Source organism: Podarcis tiliguerta (genome assembly GCF_965153285.1).
Source record: "Podarcis tiliguerta genome assembly, chromosome: 3".
Classification (NCBI taxonomy): Eukaryota; Metazoa; Chordata; class Lepidosauria; order Squamata; family Lacertidae; genus Podarcis; species Podarcis tiliguerta.
Genome location: NC_139536.1, coordinates 37,701,121 through 37,722,371, shown reverse-complemented (window position 1 = coordinate 37,722,371; position 21,251 = coordinate 37,701,121). Strand labels below are relative to the sequence as shown.

General features: G+C 47.9%; 2 protein-coding genes and 1 long non-coding RNA gene across 10 annotated transcripts in view; 2 read left to right on the top strand and 1 right to left on the bottom strand.

Moving 5' to 3' along the window:
* Nucleotides 1–5,818, top strand: part of TMEM63B (transmembrane protein 63B) — a 75,849-nt gene extending 70,031 nt beyond the window's left edge. For 5 of the 8 annotated variants that reach the window (XM_083434629.1, XM_083434625.1, XM_083434632.1 and 2 more), the window contains 3 exons: nt 168–283; nt 1,095–1,178; nt 2,778–5,818. In XM_083434629.1, the coding sequence (XP_083290755.1) occupies nt 168–283; nt 1,095–1,178; nt 2,778–2,945 (368 nt within the window). In that variant the 3' untranslated portion in view covers nt 2,946–5,818. The remainder of the gene's footprint in view (nt 1–167; nt 284–1,094; nt 1,179–2,777) is intronic. The other 3 variants (XM_083434631.1, XM_083434627.1, XM_083434628.1) reach the window with 1 other exon arrangement.
* Nucleotides 1–21,251, bottom strand: part of LOC310674893 — a 457,828-nt gene that overhangs the window by 311,201 nt on the left and 125,376 nt on the right. The window lies entirely within an intron of this gene.
* The window catches only part of CAPN11 (calpain 11), a 32,555-nt gene continuing 24,261 nt past the window's right edge, over nt 12,958–21,251 (top strand). Inside the window, exon 1 of the mRNA XM_083434681.1 lies at nt 12,958–13,115. The gene's annotated coding sequence lies outside the window, so the exon portion shown is untranslated. The remainder of the gene's footprint in view (nt 13,116–21,251) is intronic.

Sequence of the window (21,251 nt, the reverse complement as noted above, 5' to 3'; positions counted from 1 at the left end):
TGGAGGGGGTAGAATGCCTAGCCATGCTTCAGCAGAGAAGTGGCTTACTCTGTTCTTTAGGTCAGCAGCTATAATGAGAGAGGACCAAGTAAAGTCCCCAGAGCAAAGGCAGAGAAAAGAGAAGGTATACACTTGGCAACCTTGACAGGTTATTTTGCATTCCTCAGGGTTCCTGGCTCTCACGTCCATGTTCACCTTCGTGGTTCTCGTCATCACCATCGTGATCTGCTTGTGTCATGTCTGCTTTGGACACTTCAAATACCTCAGTGCTCACAATTACAAGGTAATTGTAGTGGAAGGGTGTTTTCAGGGCAGCCGAAAGGGTTGTGTGGTGGCTTCCCCTAAGAACTGCTTCACGTGTTTCCCTAGAGAGATTTGGGAAGGCGGCAGAATCCCAGGCACACCTGTGTGTTGAAGAGATGGGGAAAGCCCTGTGTACACTTGTATACACATATGAAGACAGCGGGCTTTCCTGTTGTGCCTCAACATGTGTACCCACAAATGGAGAAGCGTCCTGCAAGACGCAGACTCCATTCTGAGATGAGAAAAGACCACCTCCTAAGCCCTTGGTTTTTGTCTTGGTCTTCCTGCCCTCGCTGTATGTCTCAGCCACTTTAGGAGCCATGTGGGGGCTGGACCAATTCCATGGTCCCTCCCCACAGGAGGAAAGCCCTGGCAGGGGAAACCAGCCCCTCTCGTGGTTCTTCCATTTTCAGGAGCCATGTGAGAAGAAACTGTGAAGAAGCAGCTTCCATAGTGATGCAGCTACATGGAACTTGGCCCTTCAAAGTTTTATTGCTGTGGAGGCTCAGAGCTTCTTTCTGCTCCTCTTCCACATGCAGAGCACCTGAAGCCCAGCTCTTGCACATAGCTGCCAACGTTTCCCTTTTTTTAAGGGAAATTCCCTTATTCCGAATAGGATTCCTAGCAAGAAAAGGGAAAAGTTGACAGCTATGCTCCTACAGTGATTACCACCGCCGGCACCATTCTGGCTGCATCATGTAGAAATGTTCCCGCAGGGCAGGCAGGTCCAGAACTGGCAAGCTGCTGCCTTTGCTGTTTGGTTTCGTGCCACGCATGCTTCTGTCTTCCAGATCGACCACACAGAGGTGGATGCTGTAGATGGGAGGGAGAACGGACGGCCCGCTGCCAGCCACCCGCCAGCTCCAAAATCAGCTGTGAGTCTCCGGCTCCTCCGCTTGCCTTCTGCAACGTCGGATATTCTGTGCCCTCTTATGTCTGAGTTTGGGGAGGAGGAGGAGGAGGAGGGAGAGGCCTTTGCAGATTTCCTATCAGGCCCCCACCTTTTTGGCTGTACACGAGCAGCATCCACGGAGCATGGGCAGAAAACAGGCCTCTCTGTTACTGGCCCTTTCTGAGATGATGGACCGGCAACCTCACTCTGCCCCTCCCCCGGTGCTGTTTGTTCACTTTCTGCCTCTGTCTCTCAGCTTGGACAGTGAAGCCAGACTGGTCAGTGCCCCTTTCTCTTCTGCTTTCTGGCTCCTAACGCATCGGCATGCTCTGTGAGCGCTGCAGAAAGAGCTGCGGCTGTCATTTCCCAACGCAAGTTAGTTTTGAGTGGGATGGGAATCTTTAATTCATTCAAGGCTTTGTGAGTCACCCCTTTCCCTGCACCCCAAGTTGCCCGAGGTCCAAATTGTCTGCAGACAAGCATTGTGGAGATGATGTCAAAGGCTGCAGTCACACCATAGAGAGCACAAAAGAGCAGCTCCAGAGCCAAATCCTAAGTATTAGCTTAATTGGGGGCAGGGAGGAAACACACACTGAAAACAAGTGGATTGGTTACCCTAAAAATATAGAAAATAGAGAGAGCCTGTATTATCATCATCCTCATCCTCATCCATTTAACACAGCATTTTAGTTGTGCCAAAATTATTTACAATCTTTCACTCCAGTCCAGAGTCCCATGTGTGCTTTGGTGCACGTACGGAGCTTCTGCATGAGCCAGTTTCTCCATTTGCTGTACATTGGAGGAAGACAGTCCACTTGCCCATCCATCCTCACCTTATGTGTGTGTGTGTGTGTGTGTGGAGCTGCACCGTACATTGAAGTGAATGGTGCTTTACTGGTACACCAGAGCTCTCCTTCCTGTGAATTGGGATGTTCGCCTCTTTTTGCCCTCAAAATGTATCCAGTGAGAGAGGTCACAATTCACCTTTTTTACACACGAGGAGCTAAAGCTAAGCTATCTTGCTGAGACAGACCTATCTGTTGCAGATCTGAATTGCAGCCACAGTATTACCACGAGGGGTTACTTCTATTCCTAGGGATGAAAGGCCCCTTGCAATGATTGGTTTCTGAATAAGGCCTCAGTAGCTCCCTTCAGGCTTGCTAAAGGAGGACAGAATCCTTGATGCTAAGGCTCAGGGCAAGGAAACATCAGGCCCAGGCTGTGGAGGGTCCTCAGTGCGGGTTTTTGAGGCTTCAGGGCTGTGTTTCTTCTACTGGATGTCTTAAGATCCTCATGAAATTAGGGCTGAGTGCTACACTTCAGAAATACTGCCATACTATTCGAACCTAAGCTCTGGAGTCACACAGCCCTTTTTTTTCTCCTTCTCCCACCCTCATTTTGCTGTCAAACAGCTATTCCACACAATACAATTCTGTGCCAGCATGACTGCTCTTGGGCTCCCGACTGCATGGCACTTACCCATCATGCTCTGCTGCCTGAGTCCCCACAGAGAGAGGAAGAGGGTGGGGGGCTAACTGGTCCATTGTTTTATTCTTCTCTTCTTTTTATACCGGCTCTGCAGCAGAAGTACATTGCCCAAGTGCTGCAAGATTCTTCACCTGAGGGCGACGTGGCAGAGTCTGAAGAACAGGGGTCCCAGGACGAGGAGCTCATCAACCCCAACGGCATAAACGATACAGATTTCCAGTCGTGCGAGGACAGCCTGATAGAAAACGAGATCCATCATTAGGGGCGCTGGAATGCAAGAGGGGGCAGGGGGAGTCCTGTGAGCTGACGAGGCTGCTGGGCACCGGTTGTATATGTGTGCGTGAGAGGGAGTGAAAAGCTGTGTATGTGTGAGAGAGGGAGCGAGACCAAGGAAGCGGAAGAGAAGGCAGCACGAGACGAGACAGGTGGCATCCATTGCTCCTTCCTACCTACCTGGCTGCTGCATTATTGCTCCTTCCAAGATGGGGAGAGAGAACCTGTCCCGTTGCTCTCTCTGTATTCTTCTCTCTCTCTCTCTCTCCATCCTTTAGTATGGGAGGGGGATTGCTCTTACAAGCTGCCTACCCTGAACACCACCTGAAACACCCTACAAACCCAAGATGGAGCAGAGGAAATGGCCTGCCTCTTTGCTCCATTGTGGCCAGGATGGGGAGCAAAAGGAAAGTGCAGCAGAAACCAGGCGAAAGATTCTCCTCCTCCCAGGGAGCCTGTCCTCCCCCATTCCCTGCTCCCCGGTCTAGAATCATGAACACTAATAATGTATTAGGTCTGAAAGCGAACTGAGCTTTAATCAAGGCACTGAGTTTCCAAACAAAGAGTCGAGTGGCTTTGAACCTGACTGGGATCAGGGATTCCAGCCAAGCGGAGCCGTTTTGTTTTTTTTAAAAAAAAATCTGCGTGTAAATCGCCCTCCATGCCTGGGCATCAGTAAGCATTTCATCTCTGGTGCCCGAGGCACGACCCTATGACGACTGCGGTCTCGGCCAGCCCCTTCCACTCTGTCTCTCCAGGGAAGGCTGCCAGAGCGTGGTCTCAGAGTCAGAGGGATGCGTGCAGGAAAGGGCCCCTGCTACCAGGAATGCTCCTCAATGAAAGCCGCAACTGGAGAGTGCCACCCAGCAGCAGAGGCTGCCCCCGGGCAGCTGCTTGGGGCAAACGCAGCTCCAGTAGCAAGAGAGCCCCCTTGCAGGGCAAGGGGAGCGCAGGGGGATTGGCAAGGAAGATTGTCCCAGGCAGGCTGGCAGTACTTCCCTTCTCTTCCCTCCCTGTTCACAACTCAAACAATGATGGTAGTCCATGTTAAGTGAGACCCAGGGGTCTTGAAGCAGAGGTGCCGTGACTTGGGCTCTGCAGCAGCATTTTTTTTGCACTTTTGTTTTATCTTCAAAACTGACTAAAACCCAAGCCGCCCTCTTGCCCGATCTAATTTTTAGGGAGGCAGAGGAGGGAAAGACGGGTTGGTTTCCTGAAGACTGCTAGAGGGGGCAAGACCACAGGATCCCGGGCGCCGCGAGGCTTCTGAGCTGGTCCAGCTGTGCCCCGGGTCCTTGCTTTTGAAGCCTCTTGTGCATTTTTAGTAACTGGCAGCTTGGCTCCTGTTTGATCAGGCTCCCCCAGCCCCGCTGCCTTGCATGTGACTCCAAGGAACTGCCTTATGACTCAAGGTGTCGATGCCTCCTGAGCTTTCCTTTTCAAAGGGTTGCAAGAGAACCTTCCATCCCACCCATTGCATCATTTGCACAGAAGGTTGGGGTTGCCCAACTCATAGGGCTCTTCTGTTTTTGTTTTCTGTAAGATTGGCATGAGCCAAAGGGTGGCACGGAATCCATTTCTGTGAGCACTTCGAAATCTATTCGGAAAGGTATTTCCAGCCTTCCAGGCAATGGGCAAATAGAAGGGATACAGGTGGAGCCAGGAATGGCCTTTGGGGTTGTTTGGGGGGATGTGGGGAAGCAACAAATCCCCTTTCACTCTTGGCGAGTCTTGCCTTCAGCTGGAGACACTGGGCCTCTTGTCTAGGTTGAGTTGGTTCTTATTCTTGAGCTGAGTATCTGCACTGGACCCATTTCCCAAAACACCAAAATGAAAACCCACACACAAACAGAAAGAAGGCTGTGCTGCTATAGCTATCTTAAATTTTCCATTCCCTTCATCTCCACAACACTGTCCCTCCCCCTGCCGTAAGCAGTCCTTGAGGGATGCTGCCAGTGTTACACGGAAGCAGAGACCAAGAGACCAACCCTCCCTTCAAAGAGGAAGTGGGTGCGATTCGCTGTCTTTGTTCTTCCAGCCCAGGGACCTGAAGCGTGTTCAAAGATGGGACTAAATGTCTCGATCGCTTTGAACACTGGGCAGGGCTGTGGAGAGGGGGCTGATCCACCTCCATGGGGGAAAACGAGAGCTGAAGCGCAGGAACACAAGATGCCTTCACGATTGTGCAAAGTCACGGACAGTCACGAGTGCAGCCGAGAGAAGCCCTTTGCTTCCCGCTTCTTGACTTAGGAACCCCAGAAAACGGGGAGAAGGAGCTGGACTTTGTACTCCCTTTTGGGAGGAGACACATGAGTTTGAGGAGGAGCCCAGTTCACCCTAGGGAGCTGGGCCATAGCTTGGGGGGGGGAGTGTCCAGGAGTTGGGGGGAGGGGGGAGGAGCCTGTGTTCAACGTGACCCTTATTCCTCCCCCACCATGATCATCGCCGCCGCCACACTGCTGCTGGAATGCATGTGGGTTTTATTTTTAATTGTTTAAGGATGTTTTTCTTGGATACTGTCTAGAAATAGTATGTGTTCCATGCCAGGGTTTCCTGTCCACACCTGTACTGGTCCCTTGGCACCATATTCCTAAGCCCAGCCACCACTGCCCTATCTGCATCGGCCCCACAACCTCAACCTGGGATGACTGGGATGGCCCTGGGATCTCCCTGTACATACAGCTGCAGCGCAGGGCTGGCCTATGCTGGTGATGGATGGATGTGTTGGGTGCGGACCACTGGTGCCCCCCCTTGCAGGGAGCTGTGTTCTAACTGGCACTGTGTCTGTGTAGAGATGTGTATAATACCCTGTATATATTTGTGTAAAAAAAAGGAGAAGAAAAAAAACAGGAACTTATCATATTTCTAGTCTCTGTGTCTGTGCATTTGGGGAGTGGTGGGACGGGGAGTGGGAGGGGAGACCAGCCTGCTGCTTGGGGGGAAATGAATGCTAGCAGATAATATCAGAATTCGAGGTGTGTTTACATTCCCATTTACTGTGGCTGGTGATTATCTTTCCCCACAAAGTCGTCAAGAATAGCATCATCTGGATGGAAGAGAAGACATGCGTAATTATTTAAGTGGGGGTCACTGTAGATCTTAAGGAAGCAAAAAGGAGCATTGATAAGGGCCACCTGAATGCTGTTAAGTTATAATTAGCCCTGTTTAAGTGAAGCAGGTTGATTAATTGGGAGAAATCTGCCCCAAATTTGGGGAGGGGAGGCATCATAGAAACACAAGGAGCTGCCTTATAACAAGTCAAGTCAGAATTTTCTACAACAGTAGTGAGGAACCTGCAGCCCATAAGACTACTTAGGTCCACCAGGTCTTGCCACTTGACTTGTGCTGTGGTTTGGTTCAAATCATGCCCATGTTTATGTCTCCTGATGACAGCGTGACAGGTAAACCTTGGGGCCCAAGTGAAAAGGAAGAACCAGAAGCATGCTCTGCTTTGCGGAGGAAGACATTTCCTTGGCAGCCTCAGCTTGACTTCAAGTCATGGTTGCTGCTACAAAACTGGAGGGTGCTCCCAAGTCTTCCATTCGATCCCGAGGTTTACTGCTGGAAACAGGCCCATGGGTGCAGCAGAAGGGTTGCTAAGCCAAATAAGTGCTTCTCTTTCCTTGCCTTCTCTGGGCATCTGCTTACTGCAACCCTAATGACAGAACATATATATCCACCATTTAATTTAAAGAATGGAGCAGGCACCTTGCATCTAGAGAAGTTTATCTGACACAGTGTTGATGAGCTTGACCAGGACTTCCCCGGGTGTGGAAATCTTTTGTGCCCATCTCCATGTCTCAGCCTGTCAGTCAGTCACTTGGTGCTACAAACTACTGTAGAGTGCTCTGTGCGGTGCAACCCTTGAAGTTGGTTCGGAAGCTGCAGCAGAATTCTACAGCTGGGATGGCTGCTACTATCCAAGGTCTATTAGTTTAGAAAGCCCTAAAGAATATAGAGCCCTTAACAACTTGGAACCAGTGTACCAACAAGATCGCCTTGCCCACTAGACTGCTTCAATCGGCGGAACGGGCACCAACCCACATTTGTAGGAACCTGATTGCTTAGTGTGGCAGCAACTCCACTTTGAAACTCCCTGCCTATTGAGGTCAAGCAGCTGCCTTCACTACTCTTTCTGGCAGCTGCTAAAAGCATTCCTGTTTAGGCAAGCCCACTCAGTTGTTTAGAAAGTCAAGGTAATTTTAAATCTGTTTTTAGTATTTTAGCTTTTGTATGTTTTTAAGTGTGGCTGAATTTTTGTTTTGTTTTGTTTTGTTTTATCGTTTTGTAAACCGCTTTGAGTTTTTTGTTTTGTTTTAACAATGAAGCAATGAAGCCACGATAAAAAGAGTAAAGCGAATCGCGACAGGATTTCGCTTATAAAAATACCCATTGAAACTAACTATCGAGGGAGCCATATTTATGCCCGCCTCTGTTGGCGCATCCCGGACTAAGTAATGCCCGGGATGCGCCAACAGAGGGAGCTCGCGAGTTTCGAAAAACTGATTCGTTTCGCCAAGAGCCGAAGCTCCGGTCCCGTTTGCCCACCGAGATACCGCAGCCTGGGCGGGGCGGCGGCTCTTTAGGGGCCCAACCAGAAGCTGGTTACGGGCCAATCGAGCAAAACTTGCGGAGTCACGGCAGCTCTTGCACCGCACGCTGAGTCATGGCGGGGGGCGGGGGCGGCAAGCGGCAAAATCTACAATTAAAGGCGCTGGGTCTCCAGCTTGCCGGCAAGCCAAGCCTCTCTTGTCCGCCCCAAACCGAGCCGGAGGGGCGAGTGATCTTTTCGAGGGTTCATCTTATTGGCGAGGAAAAGGCACTTTGCACATGCCTCGCTCGGAGCCACGTTACTCCAAGCATCTCAGCCCCCACCAGTGCGGGAAACTAGTTCCGGGGCTAAGCCCGAGATGCAACGAAACCCTGAGTGGCAGCTGCTTCGCCCGCCCCGTCGGTCTGGGTGTGGCGGCGGCGCGGCCAGCATAGCTGAGGCGTGACTCAGAGAGCGGGGCTGCGGCTCCAGAAAGACGCAGTGGATCCGGGCCTTTGACTAGGAGGGGGAGGCGGGCTCTTAGACGCCGAAGTTTGTTGCTTCCGGGCTTCTTAGCTCATGGTTTGCCTTCGACGTGCCCCCCAAAACACACACACACCCGTCTGAAATGCGGACTAACCGAAGTGCAATCTCTCTGCTCTCTGTACAACTGCCTGCTGTGCCCATCATTGATAAAGCAACACAAGGCACACATGCAATTGTCATTGTTTCTGAAAAGATACTTAAGTTTGTTAGAGCTTTGTTGCTTTGCCACATATATACCCTCAAAGGGAGAAAGATACTTCTATGTAACTCTTGACTTGCCACTTTATGAACAAGGTTCTCAATTTCCTGCAAGTTGCACAGAATGTAGTACAGTAATGTATTCTGGAAGTATGTACTTGATTCTGACCAAACTAGCATTGGTTGCCAGAATTGAAATATATGGGCATTGTTTTCAGCTCTCCTGCCCCACTATAAGAAGCTTCTTTATGCTGAATCAGACTACAGTGGTACCTCGGGTTAAGTACTTAATTCGTTACAGAGGTCCGTTCTTAACCTGAAACTGTTCTTAACCTGAGGCACCACTTTAGCTAATGGGGCTTCCCACGGCTGCTGTGCGATTTCTATTCTCATCCTGAAGCAAAGTTCTTAACCCGAGGTACTATTTCTGGGTTAGCGGAGTCTGTAACCTGAAGCATATGCAACCCGAAGTGTATGTAACCCGAGGTACCACTGTATTTATCTAGCCCAGTTTTGTCAGCCCAGCTCCTCAGGGTTTCAGGTGGGGGCCTCTCCCAGTTCTGCCTGGAAATGCCAATGTATGTTCTCTAACCACTGACCCACAACCCTTCCCCTGATGTCCTCCTCACCAGCCCTCTTTGAGCACACCTTTCCTTTCAAGTGTGGCAGGAGGAGGGGGTTGCATTAGACTTGGCTTACATATACTCAAGCCACACCTGTGGCTTTTCCATGCAGAGCTCCTCCACATGTTGGCCAGCACCAACATGAATGGATGCACGCATGGAGCAAGCCTTAACATTGTTACCATCCATCATGCACAGACACAGCTGCTATTAATTACCTCCATGCTTCCACCAAGCAGTTCCTCCCCCCCCCCCCATTTTATCCTTGCAATAAGCCTGTGAGGTAGGTTAGGCTAAGGGATGCTGACAGGTGGTCCATGGTCACCCAGTAAGCTTCAAACAGGAAGGCTTTGAATCCACATCTCCTCACTTTTAGACCGACACTAAACAACACATCTATACTTTATGATATTTTAGTAACAAATTTGGGTGCTGAGTGTATGTAGCCGAAACAGGGCTACTTCTGAAAAGAAGAAAGTACAGGTGCAATAGAATAATAGAATTGTAGAGCTGGAAGGTACCCTGAGAGTCACCTGGCCCAATCCCCTGCAATGCAGGAATCTCAACATGCCAGCCCCCCATCCAGAATGAACCATACCAGGCCCTGCTTACCTTTGCAAATGTGCTAGAAGTTTTATTGCTGTGCCACTAGAAGCTGTCTGTTGTCCCATCTAACTCAGTATGGTCTTTGTTGATTGGCAGCAGTTCTCCAGGGTTTCAGACAACATTCTCTGCTAGTCCTACCTGGAGATGCCTGGAATTGAACCTTGGAACTTCTACATCGAAAGCAAATTCTCCACCGCTAAGCCACGGTCCTTCCACACAGTCAGCATGCTCAGAAGAACCTCAGTGTTTGCAGAATTTTTTTTTTTAAGAGGGGGAAAGGCAAAAGCCCCTTGTGGTTTCTCGTCAGTGTTTACATTGCATGTTACATTGTTGGCACTTGGTGGTAATATCAGTGGCTGTATCTTCTTAGTTGAAAGAAATCACAGAGTGCAAATTGTTAGATGCAACACAGCACATAGTAAGTCACACCTGGTCAAAACTAGAAGCATAGCATGTAAGCAAAAATGGATGACCAGAGAGGAAAAAATTGCCCTACCCTGCAGGATAAACATACTTCTGAGAAGCCACCTGCCTCTCTCTCCTTTCCAGTTGCTACCCGCTCCTGTCGCCTTGTCATCTCTATTGTTCTTGTTACCAGGTGCTGTGCATTGATCTGCTCAAAGATGACATGGAAAACAAATAAAATGGAAGACTCAGGTGAGCTTAAACAAATAGGGGAGGGAGAGTTCCCAAGCCACTCTCACCCAGCCACATTTCTCGGTGTTGCCTTCCCCAGCTCATGCAGCAGCACCCTGCTTGGACATTCCTCTTGGGCATGATTTAGTACCACAGGCCAGCACAGCATCCCTCTGTTCACACCCAGCCAGACATGCTGCCAGTGATTTTTTACAGTCCAATAAAGACATGTACGCATCCAAACAGTGTAATGAATACTGGCTGGGTATGCACACAAAACTGCAATAACATATACATTGTAAATCCAGCTGGGATGACAACAGTGAAAGGACAAGGGAAATAAATGATGTGCTTATTCCATTTTAAAGAAGGGACATGCACATTCCCTGGGAGGACTAGGTCCCACTGCATATTTGCCAATATCCCTTCTAAGTAAGCATGCAGAAGATTGGCAGCATGACTATCTACAGATAAATTGTCATTGTCATTGCTCAACCATTATCCCAGCTCTCATAGGGTCTCAGTTGTGTTCAGATGGACTAAAGGGCTTCAAAGCCAAAAAACGGTATGTACACATGTGGGGTTTGAAATGCACAGGGCTCTTTTTTTGCAGAGTTTTTGTACGTAAGTGCTTTGCAGTTGTACATATACACTAACATTGCCTAAATCGGGAGTTACTATCCATGCTGTCTGTACATACAAGTGGATGATGAAGAAGAGAAGAGTTTGGATTTGATATCCCGCTTTATCACTACCCGAAGGAGTCTCAAAGCAGCTAACATTCTCCTTTCCCTTCCTCCCCCACAACAAACACTCTGTGAAGCGAGTGGGGCTGAGAGATTTCAAAGAAGTGTGACTGGCCCAAGGTCACACAGCAGCTGCATGTGGAGGAGCGGAGACGCGAACCCGGTTCCCCAGATTACGAGACTACCGCTCTTAACCACTACACCACACTAGCTCTCACTGGATGAGTTTACGAAGCAAAGTGCATCCATCTTTTATTCTGTGATCTACTCAGTTACTCTATCCACCCACCATAAGCACTGGCAGAAACCACATAACACCTCATCACACCTGTGAACATGCAGTTCTTCAATCAGTGTATCATGAGGTCTACTCCAGCATGAGGCGACCTAAGAAAACACTATTCTGTGTATACGGCAGCAGTACTTGAGAAGTGCACTCCCGGCACAAAATGGATTAAACCTGTTCCTTTAGCCCAAAATGTGCCTGTATTCAGCACTGTATGCACATTATCACACAATGTGTACATGCCCAAGGAAAAGCCTCTCTGGCTTGAATGGAGGTCAAACATTTAGAAGGAAGGCCTGGTTATTAGGGTAGCAGCAGATATAAGTCTTAAATCAGAGGGTGTAAAGATTAATAAGAACACTCATTCATATTTCAAGACAGGAGAAATTATCAGCAAGGTTGAAATGCCCATTCTTGGTTACATTCAAGATTAAATGGTGGGCAGCACATTTTAAGAGTATGTTAACCTCATTAAAAAATCTTTCTTTCTTTCTTTGATAAAATGTATACAGTGCTTGGTTGTGGGAAAAACCCCAAAGCGGTTGTCAACAAATTCCAAACATCATCATCCTCATCATTTATGGAGTGCCATCAATGTGCAGAATTTAAGGATAGATTCCTTGCCCTGAGGAGCTTACAATCCAAGCATTGACACGGGGAAGCAGGGAGTTCAGGAAAGAAAGGGGGAAAATAAAGGCGGAAGCAAACAGGGAAAGAATGTGCAGTTGGTTCAGTTAATACATGCCTGGGTTTGGTTACAAGGTTATTTATTAATATTGCTGCTGCTGCTGGGGGTCATTTTGCATACACTTAAACTGATTGCCACAGACTCTTTGCAACTCCATTGCCATTGAAGTTCAGTCTTTACATTCCCGCCACAGCTTCCATCCCTCATAACCACTCTGTGCATCTGATGAAGTGGAGCCTAGTTCACCAAAACTTGCTTTGTGTTGTAGTAAATATGTAGTAAACTGACCACACAGAAATAATCATGAATTATTATCAGCATCACCACTTGTATGCTGCCTTTCAAGGTAAAGCCTCTGGAGGCGGCTCACAACATACCGAAGCCATGAAACTCATCAGAATCTGACATAAACCTATGCTAACCAAACACGAACACATCCAAATGTATTATCCTGGCAGCAGTCTGAAACAGCACAATAAATTACATATGAATCCTAGTAACTAAAAATAAGATATGGAAAACACCCACTTCCTTATTTTTCAGCAGAGATTTGTGCTGTTAGCCTGCCGATAGAAACTGTTCAATATGATAGAACCAGTGACTTGGGACGTGATAGGAGGGCAGTGGGAAGGACAGGAACTTATGAGGGTGGGATCTGAGATACAAGAGGAGCGATGTCTCCGTTCCTGAAATTACACCCTAGGGGTGTGAGGCGCCCAAGGTCAATTAATATCATACAGCTTCAGGCTCCCCCAAATCTCTATCACCAACCGATACTGATGATCTTTCGGGGTCCCGTGCATAGAGGCCCCTCGCGTATAACTGTCCTGTCCCGCTCCTTGGGCCAAAGAGAATGGCTGCAAGCTAACTCTTGCACTTTTCCAGGGCAGGTTTACGATGCCTTGCACCGGACGGCCGGGATGGGGCGGGGGTGAGCTACGCTGTTTGCCCGGGGCAATCAAAGATCGGCTTTGCTTTGGCCCCTTCGAGGGGCTTTTGTTCCGCGCATGACGAACGCCCCCCAATGAAGAGGAAGCGGGAAGGGACCCCGAGCCGGATCAGTGCGGCGCCTTTAACTCCTCCGCCCTTGCCCCGCCCGCCCAGGCTCAATCTGAGCCTCCTCCGCCGCCGCCGCGTGCACATCCTGCCAGGCCAAACCCCACCTTCTCCGCGCGGAGCCTGGAGGGCGGCAGCCGAGCTCCGACCGAGCCTGGCCGATGAGCAAGTAGCAGGGCGTGGGGAGGTGCCCGCCTGCCCGAAGAGGGAGCGGACCAGAAGCGGAACTCCGGCCTGGCAGAAGTAAGTGGCTCTGGGCGCTGGAGATTTCCTGCAATCCGATTAGGAGTTGCTAATTCCAGCCCCTCCCGCTGCTGGCAGCAGGGCCTCGGGACCCCCCCGGCGCCGCCACCAGCCCTGCCCCGAACTTTCCGGCACCAGGCCAGGTAAGCGACTGGCCGGGGGGAGAATTTGGCGTCTCCGTTACTTGCAAGAACTTGGAGGAAGCCAGGGAGTTTTTACTTGCTTTTTAGTTCAGGGGGACGAGGGGGTTTTGGGGGGCTCCCTTTCTGTCCTTAGTTAAGGGTCGCAGAATGTCTAGGGGAGCAGCGACCTTCTCCTAAATGCTGTCTGTTAAAAGGGTTCTGGGGGGAAGGGGATACTCGATCTACCTCAAATCTCCGATCCAGCATTTTATACCTTGTATGTATGGCTGGAAGCCGATCTGGGTGGGCGCCAACTTATGTGTAACGCTCTGCACGGCCTGGGCTGGGCCAAGGCAGAAGGAACAAGCAGGATCAGCCTGGGACTCTGGAAGGGGAAGGCGCGTTTCTTGGAGGAACCCTTTAAAGCTAGCCAGCCCACTGGCTAAACTCCCTGGGGATGCCCTCCCTACACCCCTTGCGCTTCTCCAGCAAGCTTGTGCAGTGAAATGCCGGGTCTAGAGAGAATGATCAAACACTGCTTTCTCCTGGTGTACCTTCTTTTTTGGGAATGAAGCCAAGCAATGGGAGGTGGCCTGGGAAGAGCATCCTGTCTGCACCATGAGCCTGTGCTTTGTAGCGCAGGAACAAAGCGGAATTGTTAGCATCCTGGGCTTAGTAGTTGGGTTCGTATTCAGGACAGGGTCATAGCAGGGATAGTCAATGTTGTGCCTCCCGTATGTTGGACTGCAGCTCCTTAAACCCCTGACCAGTGACCATGTTGGTTGGGGCTGATGGGAGTTGGGAGTCCAACATGATCTGGAAGTAGGGCCGACCCAAGGTATTTTGGCTCCTAAGGCGAGCCAGAAAATGGCACCCAACTCCCTGCCAGGGAAGAAGGGGTGTGTGAAGATCTACATCAGGAGCAAGGGGAGGAGTAAATATCTACATTGGGACCTGCTGCTCCTGTGGATTTGCCACCCAAGGCAGTTGCTTCACCTTGCCTCATGAGTGGACTGGCCCTGTCTGGAAGATGTCATGTCAAGACGCCTCCTTGTTAGTTCCTTGCTGTTTTTAATTGATGTTGTCTGTGCACTTCAGGAGGTGAAGCACTGCTGAGGTCTCTCTGGGACCCCCTCTCTATATTGCACATAAGAGCACCCACGTTTTTAATCTGTATTGATGATAAAAACATAAGAAGAACTCTGCTGGATTATCCCAAAGGCCCATCTGGTCCACCATCCCATTCTCACAGTGGCCAACCAGGTGCCTGTGGGAAGCCCCTAAACTAGTATTTGAAACACTAAACTATAGTAGTTGGAGACCTAAAAGTTTAAAGAAGTTAATAGCTCTTGCTTTGTTTACTTATTTCTACAAGCAGAGAGCCTTTCGCTTCTAAAGCCAACCACTAGCCTCTAATCTGGCCAGTTTAAGATGTCCTAATAGCCACTGTTGACTTATGTCATAGTTATGTCCTATATAAACAACTAAATACGTGCTTGAAGTATCAGTGGAAAAATCTCTCCTTGGACTGTGCATCTAGGCACCCAAAACTGGCCACTTTTTATGGACTTGGAGGCAGTGGTTGGTGACTAATAGTTTCTCTTTGGTAGATAGAGCCCAAGGCCAAGGTCCTCCATTGTTGTGTAGGAGCACACATAGGATGGCCATGCTAAATTGCAGTCTGTTTTTTCTTACAGTCAATACGGATTCCCAGTATCTGTTGGGTTTCCATGGAGTTGTGCTGGTGACTCCTTCAGCCTGACCCAGCTAAACTAGTGTCTTCCTGCGCTACTTCTCAGGGCTGGAGTATAGGACTACAGTTCCCAACAGACCCAAACATGTTAGGAGTTGCAGTCCAAGAACATCTACATGTCACCATATTTGTTCCCCCCATGGCCTCATGTAGCTGCTGCATTCTACTGTGTTCCTCATGGATGCTTTTGTTCTCATGCTGAGTGTTCTTTTTTTATTATTCACTTTTGTGGCTCTGGAACATGAAGTATTTTGGGATGGCTGGATGCAGCTCATGGCTGCTCTTTGTGCTCTGCTGGATTTATTGTGGCAATCTGTAGTTTTTCCTTTTCACATATCTAGGAGGAATAAACATGGGGCTTACTTGCACTGATAGGGTACTTCCATAACATTAAAATGGAAGCCGCTGTAGATTTTCCTCCTGCAATGTAAGCCAGGCTTCCTCCTGACTTGCCAGTGTAAATGACAGTCATACACACTAGTTCATTCAGTAGTCACTTTTCGCTCTTTACCATGTTTTGACTAGGCTGTCACGTTTTGATTTTTTAATTGTCATTCATCAAAAGTTTTGTTTCCCCCTTAATTTGTTTAACGATTTAAAAGGTTTGCAAAATTTGGGAATTTGGAGGATAGAGAGGAACTGGGGAAGCCATCTTATGCTGAGTCAAACCATTGATCCGTCTAGTTCAGAATTGTCTACACTGACGTGCAGCACTTTTCCAGGATTTCATAACAAGGGTATTCCCAGTCCTACTAGGGATGATCGGAATTGTACCTGGGAGCACCTGTTGATGCTCTGCCACTGAACTGTGGTTTGTTATGTCATGGACACCAGCCAAGCAGTGCTGTGCAGTCTGCTGCTGCTGCAAAAGTGTTGAAATGGATTTTTCTGATCTTGGCACTGGAGAGAAAAATGACTTTAATATAATGGAAGGAGTGTACTTGCAAAACAATCTGCTGCTGAAATGTTATGTCTGTATGCACCCCTGTAGTGTTGGGGTGGAGGGGAAACCTTAGGTCAATGGTAGCTTTGATCAAGACCAGTCCTGTTTTGATTTGGCTGCAGTTATGGAGTCTTGATTTAAAGTGAAGCAATACACTCCAAGAAGCACTGGGTGGGTGCTTCATACCACCGCCTTATTCCAGAGGTAGGCAATGTGGTGCCTTCTTCCAGAGGTTGTCCAGAGTTACTGGACAACAACTCCCATCAGCCCTGACCATTGACCATGCTGACTAGGGCCAACAGGAGTTGGATTCCCAACAGCACCTGAGGGCACCACGTTGCCTATCTCTGTCACTAGAAGATCTAATGCAATCCAATGAATCTATATTATTTGCCAAGGAAGCACAAGCACCCAAACTAAATTATGCAAATTATCTAACAGTCAGTATAAGTTTATTGTTCTAGCCAAAAGCTGTGACAAACCTGCAGCATCAGTACCAGTAAAACAATACAGAGCATACGTCCATAATATGAGCCAGCACCCAGGATGTAAGAGAGAGGTTGCCGGAGACAACAAACTTAAATCCAGCTTGATTTCAAATCAAACCTTTGAATCACCACAACAATTTATAGTGATTTTATCTAACTCCCCTTTACTGTTTTTTTTTATTATTATTATTTGTAGCCAGTGCGTAGAGGGACACTCTGTGTTTTACAAAGCTATTTTTGTTGCTCAAGGGAACCGGACCATTTCTGCCAGGGTGTACCTGCTTGCTTGTGTTCAGGGGTGCTAACTTGAATAAAATATGGGGGGCAGGTAAGTCCCGCCCCGCATAATCGATCACATGACACAGCACATGAACACCATTTGAATGGCAATGCCCATCAACTGTGGGGGGGGGCTCAGCCCCCTTAATATTTTATTGGGGGGTTGAAGCCCCCTCGGCCTCTAGGAGTTGGCGACTATGCTTGTGTTTATTAAAATTAATAATATCTGCATATATTTCCAAATTTATTGTTCTTCCAGCATTCAGGTTTCCGATCTACTGGACCTTTCTCCTTTTATTGATTGGGGGGGCTGAGAGTTGGGTTGACTAAAACAGGCATAGGTAAACTCGGCCCTCCAGATGTTTTGGGACTACAACTCCCATCATCCCTAGCTAACAGGAACAGTAGTCAGGGATGATGGGAATTGTAGTCCCAAAACATCTGGAAGGCTGAGTTTGCCTATGCCTGGACTAAAAGCATGTGGTAATTTGGACCTGACTGGACACCATCAGCACATTCCTGCTTTCCTCTGCAATTGTGAGGGCTTTTTAAAGAACAAGTGCTGTATTGTATGAGCTAGCTGATATCTACCACGTGTACTAAATCTGTATTGTCCATGTTATCCCCAGTTGTGTGGGGTGCTAGCAATCGGGACTGAGTCACTGGAATGGACTGCTTGACTATTGCTTTCCCCCTTCCCCTTATAGGATGCTCTGGTGGCATTGTGACCGCCTTCTCCTTTGAGCGGTTCTGTGTAGAAGCCCTTGGCCAGGGTGTTCGTGCTGCAAAGGAGCTGGGAATGCAGGAAGCAAAGTGCTTCTTGCACTGCAGCAGGCGCCTGGTATTAATCCTGGAGGGTGGCAGGGAGCCAAGACCTTCCCAAATACAGCAGACTGGTGTAGTGACTGAAGAGCTGGAGGCCATCACTCTGCCTGAAAAAAATGCATTGTATTCTAGCGGTCAGTTGCTATGTCTTTAGTGCTAGATAATCTGGGAGCTGCCTGCTGACATAGCTGAAATAACTTGCAGATCACTGGATATAGCTTACAGCTGTTGATGTTTCTGTCTCAGTTTTTTAGGTGTAAGGACAGGCGGCATTTCTCTTGGGGAGGAGTGGGAGGCAGGCAGCTTCTGCATCTGCTTGGGCTGCTCTGTGTCACAGCTCCACACTCCCATCATTTTCTCCATGGCCATCTCTAGCTCATGCACAAGATTTTGCTAAATGCCAGCTCATGCAACCCAGCAAGTCCTCCAAGGGCTAAGAAGTGTTTCTTGGACTGTACCACTTAGGCTTCAGGTGTCACTCCTCCCTGCAGATATTAAAGGATGTAAGAAAGGAAGCTGTGCTGAGTGGCAGGCAGTGTGTCACCTTGAGGAACATCTTGAATATCCTTCCCTCCCTGGATTGACTCTAGACAGATTCTGCTTCTGCTGAAGGTCTCTGTGTTTGGACTTGAATGTCATAAAGAGGCCCGCAGCTCAGAAATTTGCAGCCCAATACAACTCTTCTCACAGATCAGAGTCCTGGTAGCTGGTCATTTTGGTCTGGCACAAGGGGAGAGGTAGAAAGCGAGGAACTCGGGACTTGACCCTGCTGCCAGTGCTGCAGAGGAATGCTGCCTCTGGGAAACTGCGCAGAACTCTCTCTGCACTGGGAATTCAGAAGTACCATTTTTAGTTTGCATGTACAGCAGCAGGAAATTGAAGTAGCAGGAAATGTTTTCTTTCTGCAAAATCAAATGATTGTGCCAGCTATGTGAAACCCATTTCAAAGCTGCATGGTCGAGAGAGTGTGCTCAAAGGCTGAAGGCAGCGGCAGGGAGAAGAGGGTATCCCTTTCCATTTTGCAAATGTTTAGAAGCTGATTAAGCACTGGCTAATCTGATTGGCAGAGTGCCTGGTTTGGGGGAATATGGGAGACTGGGAAAGTGACTGAATTAAACAATCCAAAATAGTAGCTGTATGCTAGGACTTCAGAAAAGCAGGAAGGCCTTTTCTGGTTATAGTCTATAGACTATAGCACTTGATCTCTTGCAGGCAGTGGGGGGAAAGTGTGACTTTGGGTTGTGTTTTTTTACTGAGGATGGGGGTTTGTTTGTGGGGCCACTTTAAACCTTCTTAATCAGAACTCTGATTGTCCACACAAGGCAGTATTTTGGAAACTTGGGGATTTAAAGGAAAAACATAGAATCGGCTGTTTGTTTAGTAAAAATGGGCATCGAATGATGAGTTGGATTTGGGATCCTGCCCTTGTGGGTGCCTGCCCCTTGGTCTCCAACCCCTATCCAGACAGAGCCTTGGGAATGAGTCCAGTGAGTGTGTACAAGATGCACGAAGGAGGAGAGAGGTAGCCCTAAAGCAGGCATAGGCAAACTCAGCCCTCCAGATGTTTTTGGGACTACAACTCCCATCATCCCTGACCACTGGTCCTGTTAGCTAGGGATGATGGGAGTTGTAGTCCCAAAACGTCTAGAGGGCAGAATTTGCCTATGCCTGCCCTAAAGCATCTCCTGTCATCGTCTGCCTCCTTGCGCTGACTTAAGAACCAAACTTACGCTGAAAGGCGCATCGCATCCAAGGAGAAAAGCCATAGCTCAGTGGCGGAGGGCACACTTTGTGTGCAAAAGGTCCCAGCATCAATGCCCAGCATCTACAGGCAGAGCTAGGAAAGGCACAGTCACTGCCAGTCACTGCTGGATGAACTAAGGGTGTGATTTGTTATAAAGCAGCTTCCTGTTATCCACATTGCCTCTTCCTATGATTTTACTGGATGTGGGGCAAAAGACCAGCACACAGGCCTGCCAGGTTCACCCCTAGTGGCTCCACTACATGTAGAATCCCGTGGCACTTGCCAGTGTAGCCAAAGCCAGGCATCATTTGTGGTAATGGCAATAGGCAGCTGGTTGACATTTTGTTAGGCTGCTTATACTTCCATGAGAAAATGAGGAAAGACACATTCTCATAATACAGGAATTGATAGTGGAAAAAGGAAAACACCAGAAGTTACATATATGGGTCTCTTACCTTACCATCATGTTTGCAGACAAACCTTTTGTTGACGAAACACTCGTGCCTTACAGCAATAATAGCTACTGAGTTGTGCTCTGGGAACCAACAGAAGCGAACTGTGCTAATGTGCAATTAAAATGTGCTACCTGCATCTATAAATACTGCCAGCAATTGGTTGCTGATATGATACCAGTGTTTCTAAGTACTGGTAGCAATATAACTGGGAGTGGCTCTGTAAGGAAGGTGAGCAGCTGTTTCAGCAGTCTGCCATTATAGCACCTGAAAAGTCTTATTTGTCATAAAATCAAAACAGTTTGCACTATCAGTACAGAATTTGACCCGCAAGAGGGAGAAATCTGACCAAATGGCAAGAAGCTCGTGAGGAATGGCTGCATTATAACTGTTTAAATATTAAACCTAGCATTCATTATTTCTTTTAACTTCGTGAGATGTTGAAGTTTGTTTAAAGATTGGATAAATATTCCAGAGCTATTTTTGTACAACTTTGCATTAGAGTTCATCCTGGAGAAATATCCTCCCTATTTAGCCATTCTGATACTAACAGCTGCATAATACATTCTTAAATTAAGACAGTTTGCTCCTCCTCTGCTAATAGGCTTTTGTACAGTTGAGGTTTTTCTGTCTTTCTAGAGAAATGACATTTTTGCCTACCCAAAGAATGGCATTTATTTATGAAGCTTTATTATTTATGTTTCACCTGTTTAATGGAATATTGACCTAGAGACTAACAATAAACAGAAAATAAATCAAAATATAAATGAAGACATATTGAAAATGCACATACCTAATAAATAAACAGCAGAAAAAAGACAGCAGTAATATATGCATGCACTCAGAGAAAAGCAGCCAACTGATAGACTGAAATACAACTGAAAAGAAAAGGTTTTTGACTCCCAGACGAATGCCAAGAGTGGGGAATCCAGTGACTGAGTATGGCCATGAAAAAGCTCCTTTTTTGTCTATATATTGTGTCAAAAATTCAAGGCTATTGTGGAAATCAATTATAGATCCCATTTTAAAGGAATCATTAAACTAAAAGGGATGCAATTTGTGACTTGTTGACCAGATTGACCCTTCCCTAGCAGAACAGCTTCCTGACAGAAAAATGGCTGCAGTCTATGACAATGTGCATATGTAGGAGGGAGAAAGGGAGCTGCACTACGTCTGTGTGTGGCAAGTGTTTTCATGTGCTGCAAGATGCTACAAGTGCACTATACACAAGGTTGTTAGTGCATGGTGGCTAAGTCATAAGCGAGCACAATATATGAGACAGAAGGCGTTTTCCTGCTTGTGTGGCAGTGAGCTAAGGCCAGGTGTCGTAACTTAATGCTTCCAAGCTTTTTAATGCGTGAGTGAATTTGTATACACCTTAACTTTTCTCTTAAACAAAGAGGTGGGTGCTTTTTGTTTTGTTTTTGTTCCTTCATACTTAACAAGTATACGGGGCTGGAGTTAGTCTACTTTGACTTGCACTGTTGCATAATGTGTCTCTCCCTTCTCCCCCGCCCTTTCCAAGCCACT